Genomic DNA, 21,613 nt, shown 5'->3' on the forward strand with positions numbered 1-21,613 from the left:
TGTGAGCTTTCTCAGTTTGTAAGGGCTAACATCATCAAACAGTTGTGTGATTCTATTCTTTTCCTCTTTACAAGGGAATGAAGCAAGGCTGCTCCATAACTCAAATATTATGTATAAGATGATCCCTAGCTATATTCTAAGGTCATTGCATCAGCTTACACATCATTTTCAATCAAAATTGTTTCAATATGATCAACTTTGAATCAGAACAAAGTTATCTACATTGAATCCCATGCAAGATTTTCATCATACTCCCTTCTATATACTCAGGACGGGTTGGGTATATGTTTCTTAAATAGGACAAAATTGTAAATGTTCCTTAAAGCTTCAAATGCCGGTTGCCAACCATTAGCAGGTGACGGGGATCGACCTCCAGTAGATCATATCAGTTGTGTGCCTTAGCATCATTACATTCTTTGGCCTTTTTATCAGAAAACATCTTCTGCTTAATATTATTGTACATCCTAAATTGAATTAAATCCAAACAATTAAAGCAATGATTTCCCATCAGAACACATGAGAAAAGATAAATGATCAGGAGGTAGGAAAGTTGGTGTATTCCTTCAAACAGCACATGCAACACAAAAGGCTCTGTTCATAAAACCACCAACTGCAAACCAGGGGTTGACAATGTATCACAGTATCAGTATCAGTGTGGAAGAATCAGAGATCTAAAGTGTTACAAAGAGAAAAAGTATTTTAAAGTGCAGGTAGCAGCTGCAACACATGTGAAGTGTCACAATAATCACAGTCATTCATCAGCTCTCTATATTGTCTTATTGGATAGATTCTTCTTCTTTAAAACATGGTGGAGATTGAAATTAGAGAGGTCAAACCAACAACCTTTTCCACATCAACGTAAAACCATGCTGTGTACCTTATAAATGGACGGGTCCTTGTATGAATTTGCATGCAGTATAAAATTCTTCAAAAAAAATACAAGATGCATATTAATGACTCAGGAATGATGATGAGGATGATGATGATGATGATGATGATGATGATGATGAATAAAACATTTAACGCTGGTTGTTCTTCCTTGATGCAACAAAGGAAAACTGACCAACATTTTTAAATGTAGGCTACACGCACAGCATTTTTACATTTATTTTAAGCTAATACACTTTTCCCATGGGAATGTTTTTGACTTTTTGTTCCACAAGTGTGTCAAACATGACATTTAGGAAGTGGAGACAAAAATTCTATAGCAAAATAAATGAAATCTTTGTTTTTTTTAAATGCAAAATTGTGTAAAATGTACATCTTGCATGATGCTAAGAGAAACTTAATTGTATTTCATTCCTTTCCTCTTCACTAGTTTCCTCTTGCAATCATCTACCAAATCAAGGGGCCAAAAATCATGATTCAAGACTGGTTCATGTTGTCAGTACATTTACACAAAACCAAGCTCTGCATGCACGCATAAACCCTGAGCGTGACTCACCAGTGAAGGGAAAAAGGCATGTGCCATGGTGAGTTTCTCTACCTTGTCTTTGAGAGAAAAGGTTCCATGAGCTCCTGCAGGCAGGAAGCAGTTCTGCACCCTCAGCTGGCCAAGGTTGGCTACGATGACCCTTGTTGACCGCGAGCTCTCTGGGATGACAAGAACTGGGGCGCCGGCCTCAATATCCAGCAAAACCCTGGATGCCCGCTGAGGATGATCACGGACCTGTTTGGACGGACAAGCTGATGAAATTATCTTGGGGGGGGGGGGAATTGGAGTCTAGTTATTCTTATGTGACGATAAAGAGATCCAGCAGTTACTACTCACAGCCTGGCCCTCCATTGCAGCTCTCTGCCTGCCCAGGACATCCTGTAGCTGTGTGAAATGTTGAATGAAAGCCACCACTTCAGCCTGGAAGCGCTGGGTGTGGACATACTGCACTGAGGCCATCTGCAAAGACACCTTGATATCACATTCTCGCTCCAGGTAGGGATCGGGTTGGCCATACCTGAATGAACCAGAACACAACAGAGACTACATTGACAGCTATGTGACAACAGAAAACAAGTTCTTTAACATTGTGTGGTAAAATGTACTTGTGAATGTTGAAGTTGAGGGCCTCTCCTCCTTGCGTGGTGAAGCGTTCTTGATAGAGATCACCATGTGGGGTCAAGTCACTCAGAGACAAACTTCCTAAACTTCCTTGTAATGCCAGGTCACCATCTACAATGGACATAAACATTAAATTACATTCACAAATGAACCTAAAAGAAAATGATGTGCTGTGGAGGTGAATGTTTTTTTTTTCCCATACTCACCCAACAAGTCCAGATGAGCAGATAACTTGGACACACTCGCTCTGGCAAGCTCATTGAGTTTCTTGTTCAATACAAGAGACAAAGAATGAACCTAAAAAAAAGAACACATAGAAAGAATTAGTCATGAAGACACTGGACTGACAGAAGGTAGAGACTTATGGAGAATTCATGAAAACATGCTTCTGTCAGGCACTGACGGGATCTGGACAGTCTGAATTTGCTCCTGGAGCACTGCTCAGCGACATTATGTGCCCGAAGAATGAGGTCAGCTGACTACCTGAATATACTGAATGACCCAATTATTTCATCAATGGATGTTTTTCCCTGACGGCACGGGCATATTCCAAGATGACAACGCCAGGATTCATTGGGCTCAAATTGGGAAAGAGTGGTTCAGGGAGCATGAGACATACTTTTCACCACAGAGTCCAGACCTTAACCCCATTGAGAATCTTTGGGATGTGCTGGAGAAGGTTTTGCGCAGTGGTGCGACTCTCCCATCATCAATACAAGATCTTGGTGAAAAATGAATGTGATACTGGACGGAAATAAATCTTGTGACATTGCAGAAGCTTAACGCAAACAATGCCACAGCGAATGAGTGCCGTAATCAAAGCTAAAGGCTATTAGAGTGTTATTAGACTTTTTTTTGGCCAGGCAGTCGGATCTATTCTTAAACATTTTCATGTAGCGCAACATAGCTAACAAAATGTATATGTACCTATGTTTTCATGAAGCGCAACATGGCTATCAAAGTGATTCAGATTATTTAGAAAGTCAACCATTCCAACTAGTACATAGTACAGTGACCTACCTTTAGGTCCACTTTAGTATTGATGACCTCTGTTGTCTCATCTTCACTGATGTCAGGCTCATACAGAGGATGAGGAAACATGGGGTAGACCTTCACTGCATGGTTATTGGCTGTGGAGCCAATACCAAAGAAGTCCAGGATCACCACCCAGGTCTGCAGTGTGATCAAAACATCCAGGCAGTTGAAGTCAACATCCACACTGCGTCCCACACTGCCATAGCGTGTTTTGAACTCGGGATGGTTCTGGTCCACCAGCAGCACATTGATATGAACTAATGAGTCATCAAAATTAGGGGGTGGCTGAGAGTGGGGGGTGTGGCGGGTAGGGGACGGGGGTGGAGTGCTTGGACAGTCTGGGTCCATTTTGGATTTGTGACTGGTGGCCGACGGTGTGCAGGGATGCCTCTGGTAAAGCTGAAAGACATTCTGGGCCTCTTCCATGTGGGCAGGCAGTGAACGAGGCATGTCTGGGAAAAGGGCATTAGACGATGATGGACAACTTTGGGAAAGGTATTCCTTTGGACTGAAGGTTGAGGCCTTTGGTGCACCACGAGACACCATCAAATGTTTGTACTTTGACTCCGGGTTCTGTTCCAGGAGGTCTTCCATTAGCAGCGAGCGCAGAGCCAACTGGACAGACAGTAAGTGAGGGTGATCTTTGGTAAAGTCTCCTTCCAGATCTTGGAAGCGCAGGCTGACTAAGTCCTGCGTACCCTGGGACAGATCAGCACTGAGCTGAACCTGCAATTCTGAGACATGTATGGTTACTTTTAGCTGAGTGAACGTGGGCAAGTGAAGACCAGGTTTGCATGACTGTAGAGGCAAAGGAGAGGAAAGTGACGGGTGAGAGAAACTGACATGGGGAGGGTCCCTTGCAAACAGCCCTCCCTGTGGGTCAGGAAAACGGTGAGGTCTGGTGGAGGAAGGAGTTGGGGGCGGGGGTGTGGGTGGTTGGCTGGGTGTGACACGTTGCTCCTCAATCAGAGACAAATTGTCCAGGGTCTGAAGAACTTGTTCATACACAGACTTGCACAGGAACACCTATGACAAAAGAGTAAAACATTAATAAAAATGAATGGATAAAATGAATATACAGTATTTACATAGCACACATACCTGGACAGGATTGACAAATTTGCCCTCAATTATTAGCAATCCTGTGCTCCTGCATGGTTCCTCTGTGGTGGGGAAGGTAAAGTAGGTGTCCTCATCAACAGGAACTTTCTCCATGGTGAACTGTATAGAGGTGTCTTTCAATATATGGAAGGCTGATGAAGAAAATAAATGATGTTCACTTGTGTTACAAGATTCATTTAAAATGTACATAGACTCTGTCATTAAAAATGCAACCATATTCTCACCTTTTCCCCGGCTGAGAGATTCAAAGAAGTCATGACGTGTAAACTGCGGTTCATCCTGACTGATGCTTCTATTGTGGGATGGTGACATGTTGCCAGCATTATCCCCTCTGTTTGGCCGTTTCAAAACCAAATGACTCATATTGAGTGAATACAGGCGAATATCATTGACAAAAACCTGTAACTTCTCACCATCAGAGTCTTGGCCAGTAATAAAATTCTGGATTGTTATGCGTCCCAGATGACCAACTAACAGCTCAGGGTGTCCAGGCTTACGAGGAATGGACACAACTGGTGAGTCAATGCTGATATTGAGGTTGAGCTTCACCAGGAAGTTGTCCAAGGTGGATTCAGGTTCCTCCTTGGGAAACTCTTCCTCATCCTCAAATGGATAAGCCCAGCTTTGGCTCAGAGTTCGACTTCTCCGTGAGGGAGTCTCAAAAAGTGAAACCATACCACTGTACTCAGCTGTCTTAGTTGCTAGAACTGTTGACACTTTGGTGGCAGCACTTTTCAACATTGAGCGGAAATTGTCTTCGACTTCATTAGCAGAAAGGCTGAGCTCCTTCAAGAATTTTGCACTGTGGTTATAGTGCAGGGATGCCATTTGAAGCTGTAAGGAACACTCGCCTTGTGTTTTCTCCATGAAGTGAAAATATAAAGCTCCTGAAGGAGAATCTCCTGTATCACCAGGAAACGTTAGTCCACCAAGACTCGAGGAACTGTCCTCAACATTGCCAATGCTGACCACAAACTGGCTTCGGCCACCTTCCTGAGACAAGTCCACCAACTGCAGGGACCCAAGTGAACCATTAATGTCCAACCGACTGCCCATAGACACATTGACCTTGGTGCCAGCGATGCTTGCAGTGGCAATCTTAAGCCCTTTCTTCTCAGCAAGGACACTGCCAGTGGAAACAGTCCGAAGAAGGAGCAGATTAAGACGGTGGATCTCTACAGTCAACTCTTTGTTCTGGTCATATGTGGCCTGGAAGGTCACCTCCTCTTCTGCATTGTAGGACTGCATTGAATTTTGCAGGGTTGATGATGTCCAGGAGCTTTCCTCTTTGGGAAAAGACTTCTGGAGAAACTTGAGCAGCTCCACCATAGTCTCTGGGTTGAGAATTATGTCCAGATTATTGACCTGAATGCTTGTCACCTGGAGGGAGCTGTCCAGATTCATTGAGGGACAGTCTGAGCTCACAAACTGGTACTCCAGTTTAATTAGGGCCTCCTGGTCCTTGAAAAGGGAACTGAAAGGGGAGGTTCCGTCTGAGGGCATGGTAGATGACTCAGCATGGTGGCCCTGATGTTCAGGGGACCTGCCATCAGGGGATGATACAGGGGTTGAAGGCTGGCTTTCTCGGAGGCTGCCCGTGGGTATGTCAAAACTGAGATGCTTATGAGACGCTACAAGGAGGTCAAAGTCTGAACCATAAGTTTGCAACGTGTCCACAAGCAGAAGCCCATGGACGGTCAGGGAGACTTCAGCATCATAAGGCCGCTTAACAAAATGGGCATTCGTGCCAAATACCTTCAGAACAGATATGTAACGGCCATCACTCTCTACGCCAAGCTGCATGTAGTTAATGTTGAATTCAGCTAACAGGAGACGGGATTCTACCAGGACCTCCCGTGTGTGCTGCTCTAACGTCGTCACACTCTGGGTCAGGTTCTTTGCTGAACCCTGCAGCTTCCAGGAACTGTCCTCCCGCTGAAAGATCTTGTCATGACGGAGGGTAGAGAGAGACTCAGGAGACCTTAAATTTGGGCCCCCCTCTTGACCTTTGATCTCTTCACTCACAGCTGGGCTGCTTAGCCTGGCCAAACAACTCCTGAGGGCAGTCATCTTCTCAAGGTTGATATGAACTTTGAGGTCTGGTAGCGTTCCTGACAGCACAGCCCCAGGGAGCTGGGGGTCTGATGTATATCGCAGTCTCTGCTCAAGCTGCAGCAGGACATTGAACTTCTCAACCACATGAGTGGGGCCTACCTCACTCTCTTGAAGGTGTTTCCAGCTGTCCTTGTAGCGGCCAACCATTATCTGGAGGTCCTTAAATGACAAACTGAATTTTTCATAAAGCTTTCTGCTGTAAGCCTGCACACTTTCAGGAGATCTGAGGCTGGGGAGTTCAGGACTTTTAAGTGCCGTCAGAGGTATATCAAGTTCAGGTGGAGGAGACTCGGGTGGTGTGGCAAGAGGCGTCTGGTACTCATCATCACTCATGTCTTCCTGTTCAAGCTGAGTAGCTTTAGAGCTGGCCTTGTGATCATCTACAATGAAAATGAGTAAAAGTACATTGGATCTTAGATAGAAACCATTAGGAATAAGAATAATGTATTTGGTTTTATGTTTAGGACAAAAGGTTTTCTGATTGTTTTTACCTAGAGAGTTTGTGAGGAGAATCCTGCCTAAATCCACGACGACTAACATTGGATCCCCTGACAAGAAGTCATCAGGGAAAATCACCTGGGGTGCACAGATGTCCATTTTCACCGTCCAACGCTTGCTGTTTTCCTACAAAACAAATAAAGCAATTCTATTTAGAAATGAGTAAACTTGAATCATCAAAATATTTCACATTGCCATGAAGAGATTCTCTTACAATAAACTCTCCCACAAGTAGCTGGTCAATGGTCTGTCGGATCTCCACTTTTGTCTGCATCTTCAGCTTGTTGTACTGCCTCCGTGCAGCCTCTGCCACTCTGAGCTCAAGCTCTGACTGATAGCCAAAACCTACGGATCATGGACTGTATTTAATCTATATTCAAGAAATGTTTTGTAGCTTGCTTGATACATTTTCTTCATTTGAGTTGTGGCTTAGAGGTTTAGAATAGTTTGAATATTTATCGTCACTTATTTGAAGAGGCAACAGACAACTTTTGTGTCTCCTTTTGAGTCGCTGTCATTAAAAACATGATTTGTTGTTCTTTTGTACTATATTTCGTCATTTTTGTGCAATCCCTCCACCCCAGTGGCCAAGAAAAGAAAATGAAAGCAAGCAAGGCTTAAAGGGAGACCAATATAAATTTGGATTGTGTTATTTTTTACTATCACACTATGGTGTGCAGCCATAATTATGTATGTATGTGGCGTGCTTCAGCACTTACCCGAGGTGTGTACTTTTCCTTTATAGAAAAACTCAGTCACTTTCTTGATGGCTTGTGGGTTGTAGATGATGTTCAAAGGACTTGTGCTTACTTCCAGTCTTCTCTCAAACTTGCACCTTGCAGGGTTTTGTTCATAAATCATCTCAAACACTGGCGACGACAAGCACTCTGCACCACAACACAAACCACACATATTCATTAAGAGACATAATTAGTATTATTATTATTATTATTATTACATAATCATCTGATTACAGCTCTTAGCTGTAGCTGCAACTACTTTGTAATTGTTATTCATATGAAGCAGATTATGTGATAATCTAGTCACTTAGTTTTCCACCATTGTGTGGTGGAAAACTATTGTGGTGGAAAACACCATTGTGTGACTGGCGCTCTTTCAATGACGTCATCTGGCTTTTCTTCTACTGCTATGGTGTCAGAGCACCAATGATTATTAAATATAATTAAATATAAGATCAACCTCAAAGTGCTTGACCTAAAAAGAGAGGGGACTCAAAAACACACCCAAGTCGCCAGATCCATCCAAGCAAATAGGTATTATTACACTCTATGCTTAATGTAATAAATAAATGGCTTATTATTAATATGATTTGATTAATCTTATGGAAAAAAATATGGCATAAAACAAATGGAAGGTCGGTCAATTATTGATTGTAAACAATTCCATTTAAGTAGTTTAAAATGAGAAAACACTATAAAAGCAACTCTAAGCAGAAAAAGATAAATCTTACCAGAGGTATTGCTAGACTGCCCAGACGGCTGATTCATGTTAACAACAACTTTGTCCTAAAAGTGAAGGGTTTTAAAAAAAAGTTACAACATAGCAAATAACAAAACTATAATGTACTTAAGTAAACTTTTTTTTTTTACATAATCAACTCAAGGTCCTTCTCTGTCCATCACTGCTTACCGGTTTGGGAGACACAAGAACAGGGAAGATTGTGTCCTGCGTCGTCAAATCTCTCAGAAACAAACCACCCAGTTTAACAGAGAGCAGGGATGACTCGGAGCGAGGGAGAGACTCTACCATCACCTTCACACCTGTGGAAACATGCACAGCGAAGTCAGCCGCATTTAAGTAGCTGAAATTAAAAAAATTTAATTTAAATAATCCTGAGTCATATTTACATCTCTCCAAATATTGCCTGCGTACCTGAGAATTCCAACTGGATGACTCCAGATTCGTGTAGCATGTCCTTCCTCCTGTCCTGGTGGAACAGCGTGACACTGCCCTTCTCCAATAAGAACTCTAGCCGTGCAAACAGGTGGTCACGCCTGGTGAATGTGTTCAGTGTGTGAGAGTCCTCCAGTGGATCGAACAAGTCTTCAGTCTCTGCTGCAGAAACAAATTGTACAAGTTAAAAAATATTACCGTTACTAACATGACAGTATAGAAGATCCTATTAAAAAAAACAGGAGTACTCGAGAGTGCAGACCAAGGATTAATTGTATTACATTTTAATCCATTGGATCTGTAAAGAAATTGTATGATTTGTTTTTTCTTTTCTCTTTTTTCTTCAGTCTACCAGCATATGAAAACTGATTTAGGCCGTAGCTCTGCTTTTGCTTCTGACAAACCCAAAGACAGCTCACCTATCTCACCTAAAATGTCCCAGGAAGACGGACTTGGTAGGAGCTCTTCAGGTCTGTCTGGGTCCTGGGAATCTCCATACCAGCCTCCCCAGCCTGGGAACCAGGACTGCAGGTACTGAATCATCCCCGAGCTCCCACTCTTAGGGATAGATGTGCTGGGTGAACAGGGCTGGGGGTCACTGCTTGGCTCTCGCACACTCTGCAAGAGGAGAGAAGATGACAAAGAAGAAATGTTTGATTGTGAGAACAGCCCAAACACTGACAGTATTGCAGTTAACAGGGTTTCTCCTAATGTAGCAGAGAGCCCACAGAGACCACTGATGCGTTGGTATTGTAACTTCATTTAAGAGCTTACCTCTGCAATATCTTCTTGCTTTCGAAACCAGTCATGGACAATTTCTCTGAGACTTTGCAGCTCCTCGATCGTCTGCTCCTCCTCCACTCGCTCCAGCTCACTCTAGACGAGTCAGAAGAATCAGTTCAGTCAAGTGTTTCTTGCTCATAATTTTCATTATATTGCACATTGGAACGCTGACAAGGTGTAATTTTCTCGTCATTTGCTCAGAGATGAGAAAGGAGCCATGAAGGAGTATGAATTTCTCAGCCTTGCTGTGTTTTTGTGTTTTTGGCTTTAATTCCCTTATAAATTTTGTTTATACACATAAATATTAACTAAAAGGTTTGGAAAATGCTGCAACTTTAATTTTGGGACCCCAAAAAATAATCTCCTACAACACATCTGTGGGTCACAACCCAGTCTTTGGGAACCACTGCTGTATTGCAATATTACCGTTATGTCCATATTTAAACAACATCACACCTTCTGGTGAGCTTCATCTCCACAGTTAATGGCCCATAAAAGTGAAGTCAAAATGAAAAAGCTGAAATCTGACATCTTTATTAAAAGAAAATGATCATGTTTGAATTAATTTAAACCAACTGATTGTGTAAATAGCTGTAAATAGCAACATTTCCTCCAAATGAACCCAAATGTTAACCTTTAATGAACATTAAGATGCATTTGGACTGTTTGCAATAAAAACTCTACATGAACTCATCCTATTTCACAAATAAGAGTTATATTAAAAGGTGAACAGGAGGAATAATATAGCATCTCTATCTGTTTTGTGGATATATCTTGTGTGTGTTCCAGTGTTGTACCTCCTCCTGAAGACTCAGTGGGACTGCTTTGAGTCGTCTGAAGTAGAGGCTGGTGTAGGTCTGAGCGTCTCGTGCCCGCTGCAGCACGAAGTCCCAGCTGCCCCGCCTCCGCTGCTCCTTGATCTCACTCAAGTTTGCCTGGATGGCAAACGTCCACCACTGTCGACAGCTGCAACGACAATCGGTGTTAAAGGCTCTAATTCAAAGTTTCGTTTACAAACAGTACGTGTATCACATCACATTGATTTTTTTTGGCTTCTAAAAAAGTGTTGAGGTGTAAACTTACTTCCCTGAAATGGGGACTTTGGGTCTCCACTGCCGGTAACGCAGCTCTCTCTCTCTGCGGTCTAGCTCTTTAAGGAAGGCCATGATCTGCTGGTACTGCACCTAATGGAGAACAGCCATGCAAAAAAGGTCACTGCTTTGTCTGAATATTACATTACAGGAGCTAACAAGTAGGCATTAGCCAGACCAAGCACAGAGGAAATTAAATGAAATTCTATTGGCTTGTTCTTTCAAGTCAATAGAAATCTACACTCCTTACACCACACTCTTGTTGTTTGAATTTTCTTCTGTTCCTTGAAGTATACATTCTTACCAACAAAAATAAGTGAATCAGGTGTTCACACGAACCTGCGACAGGCGCAGCGACATGGGCTCCAGCTGAATCTGGCCTTCGACTCGAGGAGTGTGTCGGGACCTCAGCGGCTCCTTCGTGGTGTTTCTTCTAAGCAGCACCGAAGAGCGAACGGGCTCAAAGATGTATTGATGCTCCCGACTCTGCATACACTGGGTCATCGCATCCTGAACAGTGACAAGACAAATCAGAACCCTCACATCCAAACATAGAATCTATTCTCATAATATGTTTCAGTATGTATGGTCAGTCGATGTCTGCAGAAGTTAAAAATCTTTTCATTTTAGGCCATGTTGAATCTCTCAGGGCTATCTACTAAAATAACAACTAAAAGACAATGTGAAAGTTTTTGATCCATATTGTAAATGTGAATCATCTTAGAGCTCCAGCGTCAAAGATCTGTGCTGCAGGTGCACCCTTTGCAAATTGCTGGGGGAATAATACACAGCTCCTTATATGGACATCCTGGGGGGTGTGTGTTTATAGGTTACATATTCAGGCTTTAAAAATGGGTTTTAATGGGTCTTCTTATGTGTCATTGAGTCAAAGTTATGATTCATTTTATATCACATTTTTAGTAGTGATATAAAGTAGCAATAATTGTGCAGGAGTCACAAAATAGACCGTTTTTCTTTTATTTTTGTTCATAAAAACGAGCCAAGTGAACGTCAAACTGTGACACATTTCTAAATTTCACAAATTCAATCCGATTTTAAACATTTTGAGTACTTTTTGCTAAGGTGTGTTTCTATAGTTGGTGAATATTATATTATTATATTATACTATTATATTACATTATATATATATTTTTTCCCATCAGATTGCCAAGGTTGTGCTGAAAAAAAAGGATATAAGACACTCTATATTGCACATTCTTATAGCCTCTGTATATACTGTATAATCAAAAAAAAAAAAAAGCAGCCGAAATGCTGTTCTAAGTGTTCTAAGGGTTGAAAAGTAAAAGATTCCTGGAAGTAAAAGAGCTGGCTTGTGAGTGACACTCATTCCGGAGCGTTTTTTAGATCGCATCAGCATCTCTGTCCTTAGCCCCTCCCACCAGATGAAAACAAAGACATATTTGAGGTCATGTGTGACAGATGACCTCTCCAGAAAAACTCTCCATCCCTAAAATGCTTTAACCATTGTTACATTTTGAAGTTTATGATCTCACTCTCCTCATGGTCTCAAACCTTGTCCTAATGAGGCAGAACCTCATTTCTGAGGAACTGGTTAAGTTAAGACTGGCTAAGATTTGAACTATGGTTAAACATTATAGCAGTCGTCCACATTAGGGGAGTAGCCGGTCTTCCTTGCTTATCTACGTCGCCATGCTGTGTTGTAGCTGCAGTAGCACTACTGGCTACTCTGAACTTCAAGACCCTCCTCTTTCCAGGAGGAACCATGTCATGGTTGCCAAGACGTGGCTCCAAAATTTTCAGGGTTACCACATGACTAACCTGGATCTGGTTTGCAGGCAGTTTTCCCAGCATTGCACTCTCTGTGTCCCAGTATACACAGAAGTCTTCGATCTCCAGCTGCTTCTGTCGGAGGAGCTTCTGGGTCTGCAAATACAAGAACAAAGACCCTGAGTGAATATTTTGCAATGTAAGCTGAATATTTCACAAGTCATTACGTATAACTACATAAATTAATATGTTTTTAATGTTCAGTTTTGGAATTAATTCATTTTAAATTGCTGTAAAACATGTACTGTCACCCAGTCAGCAAACAGGCCTTACAGTTCAGTAATTGCACTCAATTACATTGATGAATAATCCCGCAATTTGTTGGGAAATGAAACCTTTCAAATATTACATGGAGCCCAGCTGTAATAACCACATGCAAGTGTTGAAAGATTCAGAAATAAAGTGAATTAATCTGCACTGAATTTTTGTGATTTAAGGTATGGGGGTGGGCCTCAGAGGATTTTCAGGTTTTAAAGTAAATTCTACTAATCGGCTTAAGGAAATTGCACATCTTGAGTGAACACTCACCGACTCCTTGGAGGGGTTCTGAGCGGAAACATTCTTGATGCAAACCCCAAAGGAAAAGGGTTTCTCTGGGTTGGAGAAGTCGTCTTCAAATCTAAGATGCACATCTTGGATCTTCAGCTACACATAGAGCAGAAAAAAGGTTTTAGTTACTAAAATAACTACCTAGTGACATTAGGAGGCTCTAATGATGTGACTAAGTGCAGTGTATATACTTAGAGTAAGTAAAACCTACTTGTTCACTGTTATAAGGGGAAATGACACTGGCTTTAAGACAAATTGTGATCCTCTTACAATCAATAGGTGTTTCCAGTGTTTTCTTGGACTAAACTTCTTTGTTTTAATCCCAACTGAAGGCTACCATAGGTTTTCCTATATGTTTGGAAGGGTAGAGTGAGGTGTACAAGATATTCAGCTGCAACATGCTGCTGGCTAAATCTTACACACTGTACTTTTAAGTTGTAAATGCTCTTTTCTCTACTAATGATCTTTTGTTTGATTTTGTTTTACTAAATAAGACGTCTCCATTTCTTTTTATTCCTGATGTCATATGAGTTACCTCGATGTTTTCCACAATCCTGGTGACCACCGAGGCAGTGGCAGAGTACCAGTAAGACTCGCCTCTTTGTTCACACTCACTCTGAAGAAGACAAACATATGTATATAGACTGTTAATAATGTACATAACGGTCAACAACAACAGAACATGTTCAAGATAAGGGTGCTGGGAAGAGACAATGACATTAAAATAAGTGAGGGAGACAAACACACATCAGGACACAGAGGCCAAAACAGGTTTGGGTCAATTATTTGATTCAGAGGAGATCATCCATTGTCTAAAATTACAACTATCTAATACTATCAAATACCGATGCTCTTCATCCGAGATTTCAAATCATTAAATCAAAACACCAGAGAATAATAGCTCAGGGAACATTTATATTGTCTATAGTCTTTCTCCCTCCCCTCTACTGTCCTCATGAGCCTGCAAGGTTCAATAAAGACTCAAAGCCTAAAAACACATACCAAGTAAAAGTCACATTTTCTGTCAAATCTTTTGCGCTGAACCACCTACTTTGAATTTATCTTCGAGAGCCTTGAGGAGATATTTTTTGCGTGCACTCTCCTCCTCTCTCTCCTTCTCTGCATCGTACTCCTGCAGCTGGGCGGGACCAATGATGAGGCTGAGCTGGGACATGGAGATGACCCATGGGTCACTGTGAGGACGGTAGAAGGGGATCTGGAGAGTAATCTTGCCAATGAAGCCTGGTGAGAGATAAGACGATGCGTGGGTGAAAGTAACAAACACAGCCTAAAGCTGACGGCATAAGAACAAACCTTTGGATATAAGTCGCACAATATGTGTTAATTCTATATTTGAGTGAAGGTAGAGTACTTTTAACTTTTAAATATTGAAAAAATAACCATTTTAATGATCCAGTAAGTGCTAGTTTAATGGTTTATCTACCTTTGCAGTATGGCTACATACTACAGACAATAAACTAACCAGATGCCATATCCTATTCCCAGATAAAGAGAGATATGACAAAAGACTACGAGAAGCTGAATGAATAAAAATAAATATTTTTAAATCAAAATGAAACCCACAAATAAGGCACTCTACCCTATGATATAATAGTAATAAATATTATTAATAAGAACCTTTCAAAACACTCAGGCCACTGTAGAAACATTAAAACAATTTAAAATCCATAATTAATATACAACAAACAATATTAAACATATAAACAAATACAAAAAAATGCAACAGGAATACAGAAAAATAAGAACCAAACCTATCAAAGAGAATATGTCTGTCCATTTATATTTATTTTTACATGTTGGAGTGCACTGGAGTAAAAAAAAAAAACTTTATTACAATAAATATCCAGATTTTGATCAAAATAAGATTATATCACATGTTAATTCTATTATTGCATAGTCTGATAATTACATGGAAGTGCCATAGTCAGATTATTGCTTTGACTGGTTTAATATTGGACTATTGTCCTCCATGATAACACAGTCAGCTTGTCTCACCTGCTTTGACTTCAAATGGAAGATCAAATTCCCTGAGGGCATCTTTCCTCAGAGGGAGGTTCTCCAGCTCCACTGCACCTGAGAAATTACAGCAAAGAGCTTCACTCACATGATCCATTACAAGTTGTTGACACTTAGAACACAGAGCATTTCAGCTGCTTTTTTCCCATTACTATGTTTAAACGTACAGTATATACAGAGGCTATAAGAATGTGCAATATAGAGTGTCTTATCCTTTTTTTCAGCACAACCTAGGCAACCCGATGGAAAAAAAATTTACTTACTCAAAATGTTTAAAATTGGAGTGAATTTGTGAAATTTGGAAATAGGTCACAACTCAAAGTTCACTTGGCTCGTTTTTATGAACAAAAAGAAAAGAAAAACAGCCAATTTTGTGACTTCTGCACAATTATTGCTACTTTGTATCACGACTAAAAATGCAGTATGAAATGAATCATAACTTTGACACATAAGAAGGCAAAACAAAACACCAGCCTGAATATGTGACCTATAAACACACACCCCCAGGGTGTCCATATAAGGAGTTGTGTATTATTCCCAAGGCAATTCAACTGTGGCACAGATCTGTGCTGCGTGAGCACTAAGGGTTTAAACACTGTGTGTTTGAGTCTGAGTTGGTGTTCAATGTCTTAAACTACACCTCAAGTTTTAAACGTTTTAAATGGTTCCAGCTAAAATGTACATTTATTTGCCATTTTTTTCTGGAAACGCATGCTCTGGCTGATTTCTCGGTTTCTGGCTGCCATGTTACATGAAGACCATTTAAAAGGCTTATTGTAATGCTGGAAAAAAAACAGACAATTTTATAAACATACTTATGGCAGTACTTCAATTTCCACCAACAAACGTTTCTAAATGTTACACACCGGATCTTAAACGTAGCTAGTTTAACATGGGCAGAAAAATAGAAGCATTGCTGCATACCTTTCAGAAGGGCGATGGAGAGCTGATCTGTGTTCAGGTTGCTGACATATTTGCCCAGGTACGTGTTTAGCACCCAGGCAACGAGGCCCTCCAACATCCTGACAGCTCAGGATGAGGACAGGACACTATGATGATGAGAAACTGCCCTCAGGTGCTCAATGTCTGAGAAACAAAAGATAAGTCATTTAATCTAAACATGTGCTGGTATAAAGCAGTTATAACTGAACCAGTCAAGTGTGTCTTCTTCAGGCCAAATTCATCCTGCCCTCTTACAGAAGAGGGAGACCATTTGTCAAACACAGTTCTGTCTTTATGACAGATCAAAGGAAGGTGAGGGCGGGACCTGTCGCCATTCCTTCCTCTGGTTCATTTGGCAATACAGTATATCTGTCACATGTCTGCGTAAGAGAGAAGAGAAAACGCTGTGGTGTCTTCCGATGTTGGTTTTATGGTACATTAGTAAGTTAGAAGATGTTGCAAATATGTAATTTAACGTAGCGCCAATCACCAAGTCAGGAAGTGAAATAAATACGGACAACACACATCCTGTTGTGTTACTGGACTTTCCACAATAAACATGTTAAACCTGACAGAAATACAGTACGGGAGGTCAGGACTAACAATCCACCAAAGGTTGTGTGTTTATTTTATTTTATTTTAACCGAAATCTCTAATTTCTTATCCAAACAATAAAAGAGCGGATTAAGAGGTGAGCATTTTTGTAAATGGACCAAAGAGGGCTATACACTATGGCAACAGCATAAGCGTAAGACAATGTAGACTTAAGTGGCATAGATTCCACTAGTATAGACTTTTGTTGTGGCTAAATGTTTTTTCCTTGTGTCCCCTCTGGCAGCTGTATTTTCACTGAGTGAGCTCCCAGGTCTCAGCCTGGTTTCCAGCACTGGGGACCTAAAGGGGGCGCGCACAACACAGTAAGCGCTGACTAATAATGTGTCACTATATAATATGACTGACAACATTCCATAATCTTAATTTTGACATTACAGACTTTGAAAAGTGATAATATGTCGACATATTGGGCACGCAGGACAAGAGACAACATTACCGCGCACAGGTGGGTCAGGTTGTTTCTGTTTCACAGTCGAGATACTTGTCCCGCACAGGTGTCCGTTTGTGACCGTGCGCCCTCCTGTATTGTGTCCGCCTCAATGGTAACATTCACGGGGGAACAGACTTCTACACAACAGTGCTATTGAGAAACGAAACTAAAACACGTCCAACAGGTTCCCTTACATTTCCAGAAAATCCGTTTAATGTGGATAAATTCACAGCTGGCAGCATACTGCAACTTCACTGAGAGCCAACATTAAAGTTAGTTGCAGAATAAGAAATACCAAGTCTTATCATGCTCCACAGCTTAGGAGAGGCTGCCGTGACACTGGCAGAGTGACAGTAACTTTACGACAGTTGGGAGGCTGCCATAAACTCCGCGTTAACATTAATGAAACATACTCACCGACTCAAACGACAGCTGTAGCTCTTCGTCTACTTATGGACCCAGGTCTGCTAAGTCCATTCTCAGTCTGGCTAATGGCACTTTTACAAAGTGCTCGTGTCCCGTCAACAGTCCACAGTCACTCAGCAACATAGGACACACAGAGACAGCCTCACATGATCCGCGTGTCGTGGGTTGTCAACACATTAAACAACAACCGTTAGCGAGGACAAAGTTAAAACGACGACGAGGTTATTGGGAAGCGTCACCACCAGTAAACAACGTGAAACACTCCCATGGTCGTGGTGACAGTGGACAGGACAAGGTTGTGGTCCCAGTTAGCTTGACACTTAGCTACAACTAGCATAACAAGGGAGCATGTCAAAAACACAAAGCCGGCGGCATCGCGCTCAAACGCAACACTGACCGGTGTGTTTGTACAGCGAGCTCAGTTTATTCCTCCAAGAATAAAAGCGCGATCGTTGTATCTCCAAAGTACAGAGTTATGTGTACGCTACATTGCAAATGACCACACTTCCTTGGAGCAATGAACTTCCAACACATACTTCCTGTCACGTGACCAAAACAAACCATTCCTCTTATGTTGCGTTTGAGTGGAACTGGAGAAAACGGCTACTTTGCGTTCAAGCCGCTAAGGACCACGAACTACCAAACTAAACTAAGTTACTTGACTCAAGTCAGTGATTTGAAACAACCCACCAATGTGGACGTTTTACGAAGTATTAGTGAAAAATTGATTCCGGTGGATTCATTATTAGGTGACAGCTGTTATTAGCATGTCAATCTAAATCTGCACCCGATAAAAGGAAGATACCGTAAACGCAACACGAACTGCAAATCAAATGTCAATGAGCAAACATGGCACATCGTGATACTGCCTAAAAGAAACAGGTACAACTGTAATGACAAAAATAACAGCTTGTGTTTATCAGGGTATGACTGTATTTGTGTGGGTAAATGTATGATTGAGTGGAGTGGGTGGAGATGTTTCTTGGTTTGATGTTTATATGTATGCTTCAGTGAATAGTGATTGATTGATGTCTCCCTCTGTAAGGGTTGCAACAGTGGATGATCTGCATATTTGATTTGACAGGGATTTTATTATAATAATACGATTTTTAAAGCACTGTTCACAGCTTAAATGAAAAGCAAGAGAAAAAACATACAGTAGATTATTTATGGTCACGCAAACAAAGGGGAATATAGAGTAATTATTCACTTCACTCATTTGGCAATATATCTGTTGCATTTCTACCAGTATCTTTCACGCTTCTTGTCCAAATTGTCCACCAAGGTCGTCACTGCACACACCAGTGCCCTTAGTAAGTCACCTGCCAAGTTTGAAGCCTGTGGATAGTGGTGTAATTAATCAAGAGATATTTTTAGCTTCAATTTCTGTCAAATGAAAAGAATTTCACCATAATTGGTGAAATCTCACAATAAACAGTTGTAAGATGATAAAACATTTACAGGAGACACAGACTATCAATTAACGTGGATTTTTAGTACCCTTATAGGTCCTGCATTTCTTAGCCAGGAGATGTTATATGTCATCCAACATTAAATAAATCCTTTAGGGTGACAACAGCTTCACCAAATGAGTGTTGGGGTTAACAATCGACGTACCAGGGAAATGAAAAGCATTTTGGGGAGTGACCATATGCTTAGACTCCAAGAAAATGTATACCACTAATACATCTTTATTTCACTATATGAGGAAAAATACATAAAGGTGAAAAATAAATACAATGAGGTACAGAGATATTTGCTTCATGTAGACTCTACCTGACATTAGAACGTGTTTTCTGTGATCAGATAGCAATCGAATGGAACTTACATTTACACCTGGTATTAACATGCGTCTCCGGTGTCCACATCAAATCCGATCACCCAAACAGGAAATGCATTTTAAAGCCAGGTGTAAAGGTGGCCTACGTTGAGACTGTGTGTGGGTGTAGAACAAGGATGATGAAACTATTCACTGGTTTATTTTTTCTTTTTGGATTTGCCTTTTTTGCCGCCCTTCTTTCCACCTTTCTTCTTTTTGCCCTTTACTTCGGCAAGGGCTTCACTTTCGACCTTTTCCCTTAAGGCCTTGCGAGTTTTGTAGCCTCTCCACCAAGCTTGGGCAATAATAACAGCTTTGATCTGTATCACCAGCAGTTCCTTCCGCCTCTGCTCCTCCGCCAGCCTCTCCTCGATCTGGTTGTACTCCCCCTCTATGACAGAAAAGGCGTTTTCTAGCTTCCTCAACTTGTTCAGCTCTTCTTCATTATCAAGTTCTTCCATCTCCAGTTTGTCCTGTTTTATTTCATGCTCTTTGTCGAAAGTTTGGCGCAGGTTTGTTTTTATTTTCTCCTCTTCGTCATTTTTCCGTTGCAGCGCGAACTCACCTTTTGTGTTCTCCTTCGTTAGATCGTCTACCTGAATCTTCAGTTGATCAATTCTCTGTTGTATACGTGCCCGTTTCTCCAATGAAGTGCTTTGTAGCTGATCCTTCTTCTCTTTGAGTTGTGACACCAATTGTTGCTGCAAAGTGCCTTGCATCCCCAACTCCTCCACCACCACCTTTTTACAACGTATTTTCTCCTGCTGCAAGGTCACCTCCTTTTCTTCTACGTCGTTATCAAATGTTTGGCGCAAGTCAAGTATTTTCTCCACTTTCTCATCTTCCTTGTGGAGTATTACCAATGCCGCTGTGTTCTCCTGCTTTAAAATGTTGAGCTGAATCTTGAGATGATCGATTTTCTCTTGCATACTTGCCTTTTCCTCTGACGCGCGATGAGGTCGCTGATACTTCTCATCTGTGATTGATAACATTGAAAATTGTTGCCGCAAATTTTCAACCTCAGCAGTTTTCTGAATAATCTTGATATGTATTTGCTGGATGGTTTTGGCTACTTCTGCTTCCTGTGAAGACGTGTGCTCCAGATCATGGAGGACTTGCTGCAGAGGTGTAATTGCCATATTCTGGAGGGTGGACTGTGACTCCTCAAATGGACTGGTGAGTAATTTGTTGAGCATATGGCTGTGAAACCCCTTAAGCTCTCTAATTAGTTTGTTCTCACTCTCTCCCGCTTCCATACTTAGTATTGCCCTCAAACCAAAAATGGCATCTGGATGTGAGCGGAGAAACCGGAGCACATCCCGGACAGAACTCTGGATGTCTTTATCAAGATGGGGCCTTGCCTTTGTCGCTTCTCCCCCTGACTCCTGCTCGAGACCCTCTTGTGTCCCTCTCTCCAGTCGTTCACACGCTAGTTGATGCTTTTTAAGGTTTTTGATCAGCTCTTTATCCATGTCACTTGAAACGGTGTGGAGGTCGGTGGGCAGAGTTGCCACAATCTCAATTTGACTGATGCAGTTTTCCCATATGCGTGAGATTCGCTGCGCCTCCACAGAGAGGAGCTTTTTCTTCAGATCATCCACACACTGAATTATTCTTTCCGCATCACTAGGTAACTCCGAGAACTCCATGGTGTTAGTAGTAGTTAAAAACTACTCCTCTCTTTTGTTATATCCTTTTTTACCCACTTATGTTTATTGCAGTTCTTAGTGTTTTATGGCAGATAGCATCTGTGAAGTCGCCTTCTTTCTCTTTTGCCTCTTCCTTCTGTCTTACTGCTCAGAAACACTTCCTTTGATATTGATTATGGCAGCTGTCTTCCACGATATAGCATTCTTCTGCTAATTATTATTATTTTACAATCAAACGAATGAAAAATATTTATTATTACAAAGCATTCAGCGTCAGCATTCACACTGCCTTTGATCTGCCTATGATCCATTTCTAAATCCATTTAGGTGTTGCAGATGTGCTATGATGAGGTACAAGTAAACAAAAAAAAACATTGCTCGACATGTGGACATATTACTTTACTTTGCCGCCCTTGCGGCACATAAAGTTTCTGTACTCGTGCTTTTCGTGAGCCAATAAACTCCAAGGAAAATCTAAGAAGGAAACGAGGCCGACGTAAAAGAAAATGCTGACCGGTGCCCTGGGCTTTACGGCAGTATCGGTTTGTGGTAGCAGGACAAAATAAGAGCATAATAAACCTTATCTACTGAATAGACATTAATGTAATTACAAAACAAACAAATATCAGTTAAGAATAATCATTATAAATTAAAGCAAAATAGATGCAAGCATAAGCCTCATGTTTCCCATGGCTCTGTTTGTCGTTCTGTTGTCCCATGTTG

At 41.3% G+C, this 21,613-nt stretch overlaps 2 protein-coding genes across 2 annotated transcripts in view; both read right to left on the reverse strand.

Annotated features, from left to right (window-relative positions):
- The window catches only part of vps13d (vacuolar protein sorting 13 homolog D), a 45,909-nt gene extending 27,970 nt beyond the window's left edge, over positions 1–17,939 (reverse strand). Inside the window, exons 1-25 of the mRNA XM_058641935.1 lie at positions 17,414–17,939; positions 15,934–16,095; positions 14,989–15,066; positions 14,024–14,214; positions 13,508–13,588; positions 12,952–13,068; positions 12,415–12,519; positions 10,954–11,124; positions 10,607–10,707; positions 10,321–10,489; positions 9,515–9,616; positions 9,169–9,358; positions 8,720–8,902; positions 8,477–8,607; positions 8,298–8,352; positions 7,546–7,713; positions 7,041–7,171; positions 6,820–6,952; positions 4,438–6,708; positions 4,193–4,344; positions 3,077–4,117; positions 2,263–2,353; positions 2,041–2,167; positions 1,772–1,952; positions 1,445–1,669 (exon numbers count right to left, since the gene is read on the reverse strand). Of these exons, the coding sequence (XP_058497918.1) occupies positions 1,445–1,669; positions 1,772–1,952; positions 2,041–2,167; positions 2,263–2,353; positions 3,077–4,117; positions 4,193–4,344; positions 4,438–6,708; positions 6,820–6,952; positions 7,041–7,171; positions 7,546–7,713; positions 8,298–8,352; positions 8,477–8,607; positions 8,720–8,902; positions 9,169–9,358; positions 9,515–9,616; positions 10,321–10,489; positions 10,607–10,707; positions 10,954–11,124; positions 12,415–12,519; positions 12,952–13,068; positions 13,508–13,588; positions 14,024–14,214; positions 14,989–15,066; positions 15,934–16,030 (6,291 nt within the window). The 5' untranslated portion in view covers positions 16,031–16,095; positions 17,414–17,939. The remainder of the gene's footprint in view (positions 1–1,444; positions 1,670–1,771; positions 1,953–2,040; positions 2,168–2,262; positions 2,354–3,076; positions 4,118–4,192; positions 4,345–4,437; positions 6,709–6,819; positions 6,953–7,040; positions 7,172–7,545; positions 7,714–8,297; positions 8,353–8,476; positions 8,608–8,719; positions 8,903–9,168; positions 9,359–9,514; positions 9,617–10,320; positions 10,490–10,606; positions 10,708–10,953; positions 11,125–12,414; positions 12,520–12,951; positions 13,069–13,507; positions 13,589–14,023; positions 14,215–14,988; positions 15,067–15,933; positions 16,096–17,413) is intronic.
- A 603-nt stretch (positions 17,940–18,542) lies between these two features.
- LOC131468874 (uncharacterized) lies at positions 18,543–21,099 on the reverse strand. Its single transcript, XM_058643547.1, has one exon. It carries the CDS (start codon positions 20,888–20,890, stop codon positions 19,400–19,402), a length of 1,491 nt encoding a protein of 496 aa, XP_058499530.1. The 5' UTR covers positions 20,891–21,099; the 3' UTR covers positions 18,543–19,399.
- Positions 21,100–21,613: the final 514 nt, after the last annotated feature.

This window comes from Solea solea, chromosome 11 (genome assembly GCF_958295425.1).
Source record: "Solea solea chromosome 11, fSolSol10.1, whole genome shotgun sequence".
NCBI lineage: Eukaryota > Metazoa > Chordata > Actinopteri > Pleuronectiformes > Soleidae > Solea > Solea solea.

Bases quoted from the DNA above. Each gene is read 5' to 3' on its own strand.
- LOC131468874 (XM_058643547.1), bottom strand. From the start codon at position 20,890: ATGGAGTTCTCGGAGTTACCTAGTGATGCGGAAAGAATAATTCAGTGT.